This window comes from Girardinichthys multiradiatus, chromosome 6, assembly GCF_021462225.1.
Source record: "Girardinichthys multiradiatus isolate DD_20200921_A chromosome 6, DD_fGirMul_XY1, whole genome shotgun sequence".
NCBI classification, from domain to species: domain Eukaryota; kingdom Metazoa; phylum Chordata; class Actinopteri; order Cyprinodontiformes; family Goodeidae; genus Girardinichthys; species Girardinichthys multiradiatus.
The window spans coordinates 17,547,254-17,560,629 of NC_061799.1; the positions used below are offsets into that span (position 1 = coordinate 17,547,254).

General features: G+C 39.4%; 1 protein-coding gene and 1 long non-coding RNA gene across 2 annotated transcripts in view; one reads left to right on the plus strand and one right to left on the minus strand.

Annotated features, from left to right (window-relative positions):
• clstn2a (calsyntenin 2a) overlaps positions 1–13,376 on the minus strand; it is a 259,786-nt gene that overhangs the window by 12,922 nt on the left and 233,488 nt on the right. The window contains exons 11-14 of the mRNA XM_047368733.1: positions 5,788–5,954; positions 5,400–5,548; positions 1,759–1,964; positions 1,472–1,639 (exon numbers count right to left, since the gene is read on the minus strand). Coding sequence (XP_047224689.1) covers positions 1,472–1,639; positions 1,759–1,964; positions 5,400–5,548; positions 5,788–5,954 — 690 coding nt within the window. The remainder of the gene's footprint in view (positions 1–1,471; positions 1,640–1,758; positions 1,965–5,399; positions 5,549–5,787; positions 5,955–13,376) is intronic.
• Positions 11,600–12,526, plus strand: LOC124870201. The gene is made up of 2 exons (XR_007038720.1): positions 11,600–11,660; positions 12,009–12,526. It is a non-coding gene; the product is annotated as an uncharacterized LOC124870201 (long non-coding RNA).

The following is a 13,376-nucleotide window of genomic DNA, read 5'->3' on the forward strand; positions in this document are numbered from 1 at the left end:
TGCTGAGGTCTTATGGAGGCCCAGGATGCTTCGATAGCGGCCTTTAGCTCATCCAGAGTGTTGGGTCTTGAGTCTCTCAACGTTCTCTTCACAATATCCCACAGATTCTCTATGGGGTTCAGGTCAGGAGAGTTGGCAGGCCAATTGAGCCCAGTGATACCATGGTCAGTAAACCATTTACCAGTGGTTTTGGAACTGTGAGCAGGTGCCAGGTCATGCTGAAAAATGAAATCTTCATCTCCATAAAGCTTTTCAGCAGATGGAAGCATGAAGTGCTCCAAAATCTCCTGATAGCTAGCTGCATTGACCCTGCCCTTGATAAAACACAGTGGACCAACACCAGCAGCTGACACGGCACCCCAGACCATCACTGACTGTGGGTACTTGACACTGGACTTCTGGCATTTTGGCATTTCCTTCTCCCCAGTCTTCCTCCAGACTCTGGCACCTTGATTTCCGAATGACATGCAGAATTTGCTTTCATCCGAAAAAAGTACTTTGGACCACTGAGCAACAGTCCAGTGCTGCTTCTCTGTAGCCCAGGTCAGGCGCTTCTGCCGCTGTTTCTGGTTCAAAAGTGGCTTGACCTGGGGAATGCGGCACCTGTAGCCCATTTCCTGCACACGCCTGTGCACGGTGGCTCTGGATGTTTCTACTCCAGACTCAGTCCACTGCTTCCGCAGGTCCCCCAAGGTCTGGAATTGGCCCTTCTCCACAATCTTCCTCAGGGTCCGGTCACCTCTTCTCGTTGTGCAGCGTTTTCTGCCACACTTTTTCCTTCCCACAGACTTCCCACTGAGGTGCCTTGATACAGCACTCTGGGAACAGCCTATTCGTTCAGAAATTTCTTTCTGTGTCTTACCCTCTTGCTTGAGGGTGTCAATAGTGGCCTTCTGGACAGCAGTCAGGTCGGCAGTCTTACCCATGATTGGGGTTTTGAGTGATGAACCAGGCTGGGAGTTTTAAAGGCCTCAGGAATCTTTTGCAGGTGTTTAGAGTTAACTCGTTGATTCAGATGATTAGGTTCATAGCTCGTTTAGAGACCCTTTTAATGATATGCTAATTTTGTGAGATAGGAATTTTGGGTTTTCATGAGCTGTATGCCAAAATCATCTGTATTAAGACAATAAAAGACCTGAAATATTTCAGTTAGTGTGCAATGAATCTAAAATATATGAATGTTAAATTTTCATCATTACATTATGGAAAATAATGAACTTTATCACAATATGCTAATATTTTGAGAAGGACCTGTAGTTCTGGAAAAATGTCTTCTGCTTTAAATCAGGAAATAGGTGGAAATTCCCTCTCGCTACATTAATAAAGGGTAGAATATTGAATGTTGCTATTATATGTGACAGGTTTGTTTTCTTCTATTGTGTGACGTTTTGAGGCCTTGTATGTCAAGATTTATGGCAGATGCAGTCTGAGTATTAAGGATCATAAGAGCTGTAAATTTAACTCAACCTACCATATATTGATATCCCAGAGGTTGAGTTGGTGGCATCAAGGTGTTTTCCCAGTAAAGCATTGTGGTGAATCTCCAGGCTCTCTCTATCTGGTTCCAGCTCATCTCCAATTACAAGCACATCACAGTAGTCCAGGTTATGCATCACCTCCATCAACCCTGGCCGACGGACTGTGCACACAGCCACAAAATTATATAACATATGAGTAAAAAAAAGGTCAAAGGACTGGGGCAGCCTGAGCAAGCTGTTGAGATAAAAGAGGTCAGGTTAAAGCTGAAAGGTCACTCACATCCACCAAAGCTGCCTCCCTTCATCACTGTGCTGGTGATCCGAAGCTCCTTGAAGGGTGCCACACCTAGCGGGCTGCGGAGGTCACTGGCAGGTCTGATGAGCTGCTTGGATCCTGAAATGGTGATTCTGGGTTCACTTGGTGGCAGCACCATAACCACTGCCTTAACGTCTGGGATGGAGACACATGTGTCCTCTCCAAAACACCTGACCAATGGACAGATGAGGTGTTTAAGCAGCACGAGTTTCACACTGCCTTTCTGTCTTGACTTACCAATCCCTTAACTATAGACCCAAGAGCTTCAGACTCAGTTAGCTCTGCTGTATTGAAATCAATTTGATCTGAGCTGTATATCTACTTTGGTGCAGCTTGAAACTGAAAAAACGACAGGTCTAGAGGGAAAGATACATGTTATGTATTTTGAACTTCTCTTTTAGCATTTCTAAAACTATTCTGCTATAACTGGGCAATCCCATATGATATGTAAATGGTTTATCTATAAGGTGAATTCACATGTAAGGTAATAGTAAAAGGTGTTTTAAAATACCTTATTCTCACCTTCTAGTCAACCTTCTTCTACAGCTGGCTATGTATTCCTTTATGGCAGCTAAAACACAACTTCTCCTTTGTATCATGTTGGATTATGATTTTTAAATATGTACAGTCTCTGTGTGTGTGTGAGATATTCAAATATCCGATCATGTTTTATAACCTAATTCTGTTTTAAATTCTCCACATCTTTCACCCTGCCCTGTCTGCTGTGCTCATTGGTCTTCATGACCACTGATGTTCTCTAAGAAACCTCTGAGGTTTTCACAGTACAGCTGGATTTCTACTGAATAAATTACCCACAGGTGGTCTTTGTTTACCAATGAGGTGACCTTTTAAGGTTTCTATTCACAAACAAATCTTGAAACCCATGTATTATCTTTTCACTTAATAATTGTGTGCTTCACAAAATCCTTATATTGAGACATTGAGGTTAGTGGTTGTATCATGACATATGTAAAATAAAATTCAAGGCATATAAATACAGTTGGAAAGCACTGTAAATCTTGTATAGAATATTTTCTGTATCATGAATTTTTTCATGAGTAAATAACATTATTAATGAGAAATGAGTAGTCAGTGATAGTTGATATGTTGGGTTTAAATTATGTTCAGTAATGCACAGTGTTTAAATGTGTCATACATTCCTTTTATGCATGCTATTTGTAATTACTTGGGTTGGAGTCCTCTACAAAATAGAGTGTAGGATTTATAATGCAATAGTTACTGTAATGAAAACAAGCTTAAACTGTTTATATCTTTCCAACTGGTCAGAAATTGGTAGTTTTCCTTTATGCTGTTTGCTTTCTGTAATTTTCACCTAGCAGTACCACATTAATCATCTTTGCTGTGTTATGTGGAACAAGTCCATGAACTGTATATGCCAAGAAAGCCCCCTGAGGGTAGACAGAGCTAACACTGCAAAATTAAAAAGAAAACAATGCATCAGTTAAGCACAACAGAGCGAGACCTCATCTTTCAGCAACAAAAAACCTAAGATTCCTGACAACTGTAGACAGTAAAACCGCTGAAACAAGTAATACAGTTTAGAAACAAAACAGCACTATGAGGAGTTTAAAATAACATCCACACTTTTCCTTAATCACTGCAGACTCAACATGTCTGCAGATTGCACATGGAGATCTCTTCCGCCTTTATCTCAACATCAGCATGTTAGTGTTGCACAATCAGAAAACTTCGATTGTTGTTCCACAAACTCGTCTCACTTTATCACACAACGTGTCTGATTTGACCCCAGCCTACATTTAGAGCTTAACAAACGGGCTGCATGGGAGTAAACGCAGGAGAAGAAGAAACAGAAACACGTTACACTCAGATATCAGATCCACAGACGCAATATGGATGAAAGTAGACTCTAATTATAAAGTACAAGACAAATCCACTAAGAAGTTAGTCTCAAAGTATCACTTTTTGAAATTAAAGAATTACTGTAGTGCATATTTACCTGAATCAAAATGAAACTGATTATACCTGAGGCAACAGGGCGTGGATTTGGATGGATTAATGGAATTTCCGGCTAATAAAGAATATCGCTTACAAAAACCAAACCAAGTGAGACACCCGAAATGTCTGCGACATCAAGGCAGTCTTGCTATTTTATGTAATGGAAAAATAAATTACAAATCTTAGTCCAATATGTTGAAAGATTTGAAGAAAATGTGGCAGTTTGTGTAAACTGGAAAAGAGAGGCAGGCTAAAAGACTAACCTCCAGAGTAAAAATTGAATCAGCTGGTTCAAACCAAATTTAAAAGAACACAAACAGATGGCGAAATAATAAAACAGGGGCAAGGACGAAGAGAGTTTAGAGTCTGAGCAAACACCATCAGGTTTTATTTCCTGGATACACATCTGCTTTTCTTTGACGGTTTAATTGGTTTTACACTAATGGTCCATTTTCTGTTTAATGGCTTGAAGACAAAGTCAAACCTAACACATTTGCCACACGTTTGTACCTCCTTCCCACTTTATTACGTATTCATTATTTCATGTACAGCAAGTCTTCTACAGATGAAGCTCCCGAGCTGCACACACACAATTGTCTGTGATGGAATCTTAATTCTGAAGAAAAAGAAGCATTATATATTTTTACACCAACAACCTGCACTCTATTACACAAACAACAATGGAGAAACTACTATCCACAACTTTCTCACACATTAAACGGGCACCTGATTTAGAAATAAATTAGCAGTCAAAATTCACCCATAACGCACTTAATGAAATGAAGCAAAGAAAATAATTATTTGCTGTTAGGGAAAACAGTGTAGAGAACAGAAATACAAATAATTTTATTTGCAAATTAATTGTAATTGTAATCGTAATTAATCATCCTGAACCCCTAACATCCTCCAGACTACATGTTGTCTTTTATTGAACTGCTGTTGCTCTTTAATAGAAATCATATCTTCTAATGCTAAGGGATTTAATCCTCCTTAACAGGGTCGGTCATGACGATGCAGAAACCTAGGATGTTGATGTTGGCGTATAAGTCTTCGAGGCCAGTGAAGAAGTCTTGGAGGCCGACCAGCTAACTGGAATCACCCACAAAGAACTTTGTCTGGAGTCTGACCATGAGACTTGGCGAGTCCATAAAGGGGCTGAAGAATAGGACCCTGGGCAGAGCTTGGGAGACAAATAAGTTCTGAAGTCGGGAACTCATGAAGAAGATCTTGAAACAGAAACCCACAAAGAAAATCTGGAGAACTGGGAACATGGTGGGACCCTAAAGGAATGATGTGAACACCTGGAGAACCTGCGAGGGAGCTCTGAAGAGTGGCGTGTACCAAACCACAAAACCTGCTCTGAGTTTGAGGCAAAGCTCCAAACTAGACAGACATTAGGCTGATTGTGATGTATGAAAGTAGAAGACAGAAAGCCTGTACAAAAAAGAGACCATACCAGAACCCATGAACCTATAGTCCAAGATCCTAATTTAAATAAACAAAAGCTATTTAGGACAATAGAGTTATGGAAAATAGCCAAAACCATGGGCTCCTAATAAAGGTGAATTGTGCTTCATCTTACAAATAACAAAGTTAAAAATGCATCTAATATGTATCTGAGGACTCACTGTACAGATGTAGAGATGTGAAGCCGTCTGAGGCCCGGTGTAGGGAACTGGCGAGAGTTGATGTAGGAAACTTTGGTCATGGCTGTATTGATGCTGTCCACGTCCTCTCCTTCCACCACCAACACTGACTGGGCTGGGTTAAAATGAAACTGGACAAACAATCTAAATTGTCAAACAATCTAAAGCTCAACGGGTTTATGTAACTCATAGACATGATCAGATGTGTTTATACTAGTTTTATATAGGTTTATTTTCAATTTGATGTCAGAGTAGTGTTTCAGAGTAATAGTCCTGTAACAGAAATGCAGAGTTAATACATTTTTACTACACTACTAACTGGAGGATGAAGTATTGTGAATTGTGACTGTGTCTTGATATTTCCACACACCTTTATATCCTTAGCAAGGCTTTCAAGGGAGTTAATATCAAGGCCTTCTTTACAAGCCTGCAAGCAGGAGATAACTTTCTGGGTTTCAATGCGGCCTGGTCGAATCGTCAGACCCGAGAGGCTGCCATGGAAATACTGAGTGAACCTCGGCGTTGCCACTTCACTGCCTGATGGGAAACAGTCACAATATGGTGTGTTGAGGAAAATTTAAAGAAAAGGAGAGGCATTGAAAAAGACAGTGAGAAGTGGTGCAAAAAGGACAGTTCTAATAATAAATAGGTAAAACACAAAAAGAGAAAATAGTTTCATTACATTCATAGTTGGGCACCTTAAACAATAAATTATGCTTTAACATGAGCCAAAAATAATCTACATTTTGAAACTTAAAATTTAAAAAATCTCTGCAAAAGCTGAAAAGTCCCCGAACACTTAGACAACATTTAACATAATACAATTTAAAAAAAGAAACCATTAACTTTTAACATTAAGCCAAAAGACAAAGCAGAGTTTGAAAAAAGCTGAGTCACTCGGTTATTCAAGAACTTTAAGAAACCACCTAAAGCAGCTGTAACTTCCCCCTTTAAATACGCTTTTCAGTGTTTCCTAAAACATCTTCAAAATAATTTGAACAGATCAGCAAACTGCAAAAATGTCAGATTTTCAAAGGGTGTTGACAATAGTCGGTAGGCAAATAATTAAGGGCATTTTATTGGTGGTATGTCCAGAGTGAACCTCAATTTTTCCCCAATGCCAGGAGAGGCTCCAGCTTTTCTGCAAACCCTGAACTGGAAAATAAAGGTTTGTAAAATAATCAAACTGGGAATGTCCTAATCTGACCCCATGCATCCACTTGGGGTAATGATAAAAGCACTGATATTGGAGTCCCTGAATAACTCAGCTCCCAATATCTGTACCTGGCCTGCTGTTTGGATTTTTGTCCGCCACATCCAAAGTAAGTCATGCAGGAGTGACGCTAAAAAACTAGTCCATGCATTTGTTACTTCAAGGCTGGACTAATGTAATTCGTTACTATCAGGATGCCCACAAAATGCAGTTAAAAGCCTTCAGCTGATTCAAAATGCTGCAGCAAGAGTTCTGATGAAAATTAAAAAGAGAGATCATATTTCTCCTATTTTAGCTTCCCTTCATTGGCTCCCTGTTAAATCCAGAATAGAATTTAAAATTCTCCTCCTCACATATAAAGTCCTTAATGATCTAGCTCCATCATTCATCAGAGATCTGATTGTTCCATACGTTCCTAACAGAGCACTTCGTTCCTAGGGTCTCTAGAAGTACAATGGGAGGCAGATCTTTTAGTTATCAGGCTCCTCTCCTCTAGAACCAGCTCCCAGTTTTAGTCCATGAGGCAGACAATCTGTCAACTTTTAAGGCTAGGCTTAAAACTTTCCTTTTTGATAAAGCTTATAGTTAGAGTGGCTTAGGTTATCCTGAGCTATCGCTGTAATTATGCTGCTATAGGCTTAGGCTGCTGGAGGACATAATAACCACTTTCACCCTCTTCGCTACATTCTCACACTACTCTCCAATTTTGCATTATTTGCTGTTATTTCAGTTTTTAACTTTGTTCTCTCTCTTTTCTCTTCCTAGAAGCTACACCTGGCCTGACTCTGTGTCTACCTTTGACACCTTTCTGGAGAAGGGCATCGTCCGAGCTTCTGCTGGCAACAACTTAATGCTCACCCTCTACCGATGATCCACATGGCCCTGTCTTTCAGTGTTTAACCCTTTCTCTCTCCCAGACATAGCAATTGACTGAGCTTTTACTGTGACTAACTCTATGTGTTCTCTTTCAGACTCTAACCTTGAAAACTGGCTCAGAGTTAATCTGTTCTTTCTTTCTAGGTGAAACGACTAAAGGAGCTACATCCATTAACATTTACTTTTCCTTCCCATAGAAAGGACTCCTGGATCAGTGCTTCTTTGTTCTCTTTGTGTCTCTGCTCTGTTCTCTCAAACCCCCAGTCGGTCGTGGCAGATGGCCGCTCACACTGAGCCTGGTTCTGCTGGAGGTTTCTTCCTGTTAAAAGGGAGTTTTTCCTCTCCACTGTCGCTTCATGCATGCTCAGTATGAGGGATTGCTGCAAAGTCAACGCCAGTGACTGTCCACTGTCTCTACATGCTCATCCAGGAGTAGTGAATGCTACAAGTCACTGACTGGATGCAATCTGCTGGGTTTCCTTAGACAGAAAAACTTTTTATCCAATTTGAATAAATAACTGAATCTGACTGCACTGTTCAATGATTAGGATTAATTGGAATGTATGTACCTGACTTTTGTGAAGTACCTTGAGACGACATGTGTTGTGAATTGGCGCTATATAAACAAATTGAATTGAATTGGATGAAATATGTTTGACTTAGAGTTGACTTATTTTTGTTAATAAATTCTTGTATTTTAAGGAATCGTGTGAATTCATTCCATGTGTGTGCAGAGTTTTACTGTTCAATAATGTCAGAGCTTGGCTCACCCTTTTGATTTTGTCCTAATACCACTGCCTTACTAGGCTGGTATTCACAGGACAACCCTTAACAGACCGAAATATTATTTCGGTCTGGTGCGCTAAACCCCGAGAGAACAGCTGACTCCCGGCACATTGTTTTCAAACTCCTGCTGGGTTTCCTCAATGGGTGGAAGTTAGACAGATATAATTCAGTCAGATGAAATCTAATATTAATGTTTTTGGTTTATTTATAATAATAATAATTATTATTATTATTATTATGCTCTGCAAATAAACTGATTTAAACTTTGTTCCTAAAGCAAATATGTTAGTGTTTAAGTTGTTGAAAGCTTTACAAATAATTAAACAAATGGTATTTGTCGAAAATGTATTTTATCTAGTGTTTGATTTTTATATCTATGAACACAAAAAAAATATTTTCAACATTTTAAATGGCTGAATAATGAATGAGATCATAAAACAATAAAATTTTAAACAAAACAGCATTATAAACCATCAGCAATATTTAAAAGGGTAAATAAAAACCGTGTAGTGATTTACTGTAGAGAAAGCGTTATTAACCTTCAGGCTCCATTTGTTCGGCTTCACAGCTCAGCGCTTCACGCTAACATGGTTGCTAGGCAACATAAATTACGCTGAGGTAAGGGCAAGAGAAACGCAGACCGACGTAACACCGGCGGCACACTATGCTAATCTGGCATGTTTAGCTAATAGCTACAGGTAGCATAAGTGTTACAGTTTGACCATCATTTGTTTATATGACGCTTCTTATAGACGCTCATTTGACTTGGTGATGGACAACCGCCAAGCTCATGTATGCTGCTCTGCTCCAGCTCAACATGCCGTAAAGGAAGTTTAACCTGATGTGAAACGTAAATCGATAAATCTATGTTTGATTAATCTGTGGCTATCCTCAAGGACCCGGATGTGTGACACAAAAAACTGAATTTTGGAACTGAAATTGAATTACAGACCTGAAAGTGAAAGTAATCAAACTGAATTTTTAATACAACGAAATACATTTTAAAAACAAATGAATTCAGCTTCAAACCATAAAATTCAGTTTCAGTTTAGTGAAATTCCTTTTCAAACCAATGCGTTTAATTTCAAATTACACAAATACAGATTCAGTCAGAGCAATTCAAATTCAGTTTCTGATGGCACAAGTTTCTTCCCATAGTTAAAGATTCAGGAGCTAAATAACAGTGGGTTTAAATGAAAGAAAGAAGCTTAAGATGGTATGTAGCAGAATTTACACATACAAACATACAAACTCTAAAGTACCTACCACTATTCCGTAAATTATGAGCTACAGTCAATGTTCCTTTTAAACTCCTTGTACAATTTACTCTATTTTCATAGCTAACACCAATATCTGCAGCATATTAATCACATCGAAATGTTTACTTTGATGAAAACTCTAAATTGGCTCTTAGTTGTCAATGACAATAATCTAAATACCTGTCAAGCATCTACAACAATGTACCAGTATACTTTTGATACCATTGTATTGTTTTCAATAAGTGCCTTCAAGAGAACTGACATAATTTTTGCACCAGGTTTTATCTGGGAAGATTTGTTCAGAAGTTGGTGATTAGAGGCCAAAGTGCCGTGACACCTTATGCATCTTATTTCAGAGAAAACATTTCTTCACAGATGCCCTGAGCGAAGTTAATTTTATCTAGCACAAACTTGGATTGCACTGATTAGATGTTTGTGATATAGATCAAAGGTTTCTGTGGCCACTCTACACACATTTTCGGGCAAAAAAGGATGATTCATAGTATTACTATTGTTATAGCGAGACGTGATTTTACCTAAGGGCTGTCCTTATCCAATCAGATCGGGCCACCGTTAAGACATTTTTAAATAATCAGTATGGGGGTCCACGACTAAACTTGAATCCCGATACCTCAAGCAACCCGTGCAGCTACATTATAAAAACCATTGTATGTAAATCTGTATTACAGGCTGTCCACATTATTTTGTTGATCTAAGAAATATGGGTTTCCACTAACAGTTTAAGTGTTTTTTTCACCCTTTACATTGGCATTTGCAGTAAAATAGAGACTATATTGACTGTTGCAGTTTCCTTTCTGCCTGTGTGTACCATGTGACCTGTCCTGTATGCGTTACTCGCACAGCTGCCCATGTGGGTAGAGCTAGAGCAGAGCAGCTGAAACACAAGTCATTCAATCTTACAATGTTTAACTCAAATAGCTGAGCTCAGAACGCAGAACTATGTTTTCTGCAGTTCTGTTTGCAAACAGTTACCTGGAAGTATATGAGGAATTATCAACAAGTCATGTCAAAACAGAGAGGCAATAGGTTACTATTAGCCTAGCACTTCAGCAAACTGCTCACCAACAGGTGTAGGACATAATGCTCTCAAAATACAATTTGCGTATTTTTCTGAACGTTGATGCTATTAAGGTTTCAAGTATGTATCGGACTGAGGCTCAATATCTGCAAATACATACAAAGAATGCTTTCAAAAATGGAAGTGTTAATGATTTATTTTCATCAATCAACAAAATGCAGTGAATGAACAAAAGAAAAATCTAAATCAAATTAATATTTGGTGTGACCACCCTTTGCCTTCAAAACAGCATCAATTCTTGTAGGTACACTTGCACACAATTATTGAAGGAACTCGGCTGGCAGGTTGTTTCAAATATCTTGGAGATCTAACCACAGATGTTCTGTGGATGTAGGCTTTCTCACATCTTTCTGTCTCTTTATGTAATCCCAGACACCCTCCATGATGTTGAGATGAGGGCTCTGTGGGGGCCACACCATCAATTCCAGTAAGTCTTGTTCTACTTTACGCTGAAGATAGTTCTTAATGACTTTAGCTGTATGTTTGGGTTCGCTCACTTAGTGTTATGATTCTGGCACATCTGCTCTACCCTGTGTCCCTGGCTGCAATCAGCAGATTAGATGCACCTGGTGGCTGCTGCAGTGCAGTGCAATCTGTGGCATGCCAAGCACCTGTGTCTTCCCTGATATATACTGACTCTGACAAGCAGATGGTGCCAGATTTTTGAAAGCCATTCGTGTGAGTAGATATCCAGCATTCCTTCCTGTCTGATCATTGTTCTTGACCTTGCCATGCCTTTTGGATTTATGCCTCTGCCTGCTCCCTGTCGGACTATTTGGATTTTGGTTGTCGACCTTGTTTCCTGCATCTGGTTTATGCCTCTGCCTGCCCCTTGCCTGACGCCTCTTGTTCCGATCGTTGACCCAGTTTCTGTCCTTGGATTATTGAGCCAGCCTAGCCCTCGGATTATTCAGCCTGGAGTCACTTCTTACCTGTGCTGTGGAGATCACCGCCTGCCGCCCACTGAGGTTTCCTCTCTGGGTTTCAAGTTCCACTCAAGACAAAAGCAGGTTAGTGACTTTTCTGATCCCTGCAAAATCTAGAGAGACTACAAGTCACTAATCCCTCTTTCTGCCTCAGTGATTCCTGGAAGCTGTGAGGAGTGTTACTTGAGTGACGTTTTCCTGTGGCTGAATAAACCTTTTAAACTTTCAGTACTGTCTGGCTGAATCTTGGGTCCGCCTTTTTCTGATTCATAGCACTTAGCATTTTGTAAATTGATATAAATGATGATTGTTTATTTTTATTTCTGAAGGCATTCTTTGTTTAAAGCATTTTTTAACACCTGACTAAAACCTTTGGACGTTGCATACTGTTTTTTTGTGGCATCAGTGACCTTTGGTGTTATTTTTCCGAAGCAGGGAGCCAGGAAGTGAGGTGTAGAGAGGGGAAGACATGCAGCATGGGTCTCCGGGGTTGGGACTCGAACCTGGGATAGCTGCGTCTGGGACTGAGGCCTCCGCATATGGATCGCGTGCCCAGTACACAGGGTTAAATGCCTCTGACATTGGTGACAAAAAAATTTGCTTTTTCAGTCAGCCTTGAAAAATAATTCAAGAAATAGAGAATAATATTTCATATTTTGATGGCTTGTGACAAACAATTGTGTGTGTGGTCACCAAAAAAAGTATCTCTGATCAAACAATGGATTAAAGGATCAGATCATCCTAGAAGAGATGTGTTTACCATAGTAACTTTGTACATAATGAGCCTGTAATAAAAATGTAAAAAATATTGTAGCTAATTTAATCAAGATTTCATATTTAACTTGTATATTTTGTTTTTAAGACCTCTGTTTTTTCATCTGTAGAATATAGTCAACATTTTAAAACAACCTGCTTTTGAGTGATAAATAAAAAGTGTTTTATCTGCTGGACGATTGAAATTCTTATTAATGAGAAATTCCAAAATTTACACTGACAACAATTCGCCAGCTACAGTATGCAGCCACAAGCGTCCAGAGGAGAAGGACAGCCCTGTGGAAGTTCAGACAAGAGGACAACTGGAAGTGATGATGTAGCGCACGTTATTGGCTTCCTTAGCTTGACAACCTTTGACAAATTATGGATTGGCTCAGTCTCACTGTACTGAACTGGATCATAACTGGATCTAGAGCAATTGATTTAATTGGATTCACCTGGAACTTGTTTACTTGTTCAAAGAAATCCAATGTTGCTACTATTTGGCCTTTTATGAATACACTGAAATAGGTTGTTGATTGCAGCACTGTGCTGACTGCTCTTTTCTGTGTAACTGGATGCTGAGTCATGTAATATATTAGATGCTTTTCATTTCCTTCACATAATCACTCCATTCTTTTTCTGCCCAGGCTTCACCTTGTCTTCTTTACTTTATCTAAACACTACGAATGAGAACACCCGACATCTTTCAGCATCTTAAACCACATGATAAACACACATTTGCTATTCAGACTCCATAAAAACCCAACTGGCTTACAGCAATGGAAAACTGCTAGGAGTCAGCACCATTCAAACCATTTTTTGTTAACCTTGTAAAGCAACCAAAGACAACTTTTTTCTTTGAGGGCAGCAAGAGTACAGTCATAATTTCATTTTTTCTTCCACGTCTCATCATTGTGGTGTTGATTTTGAAGAAAAAGGATGGAGGAACGAGACACTCTGAAAGGCAATCTTGCTTGCTAATGGCCTGTAAAGTTATCAGTTGCGGCTTAGTGAAGCTTAAAGCGGCTTCATCGGGATGTAATA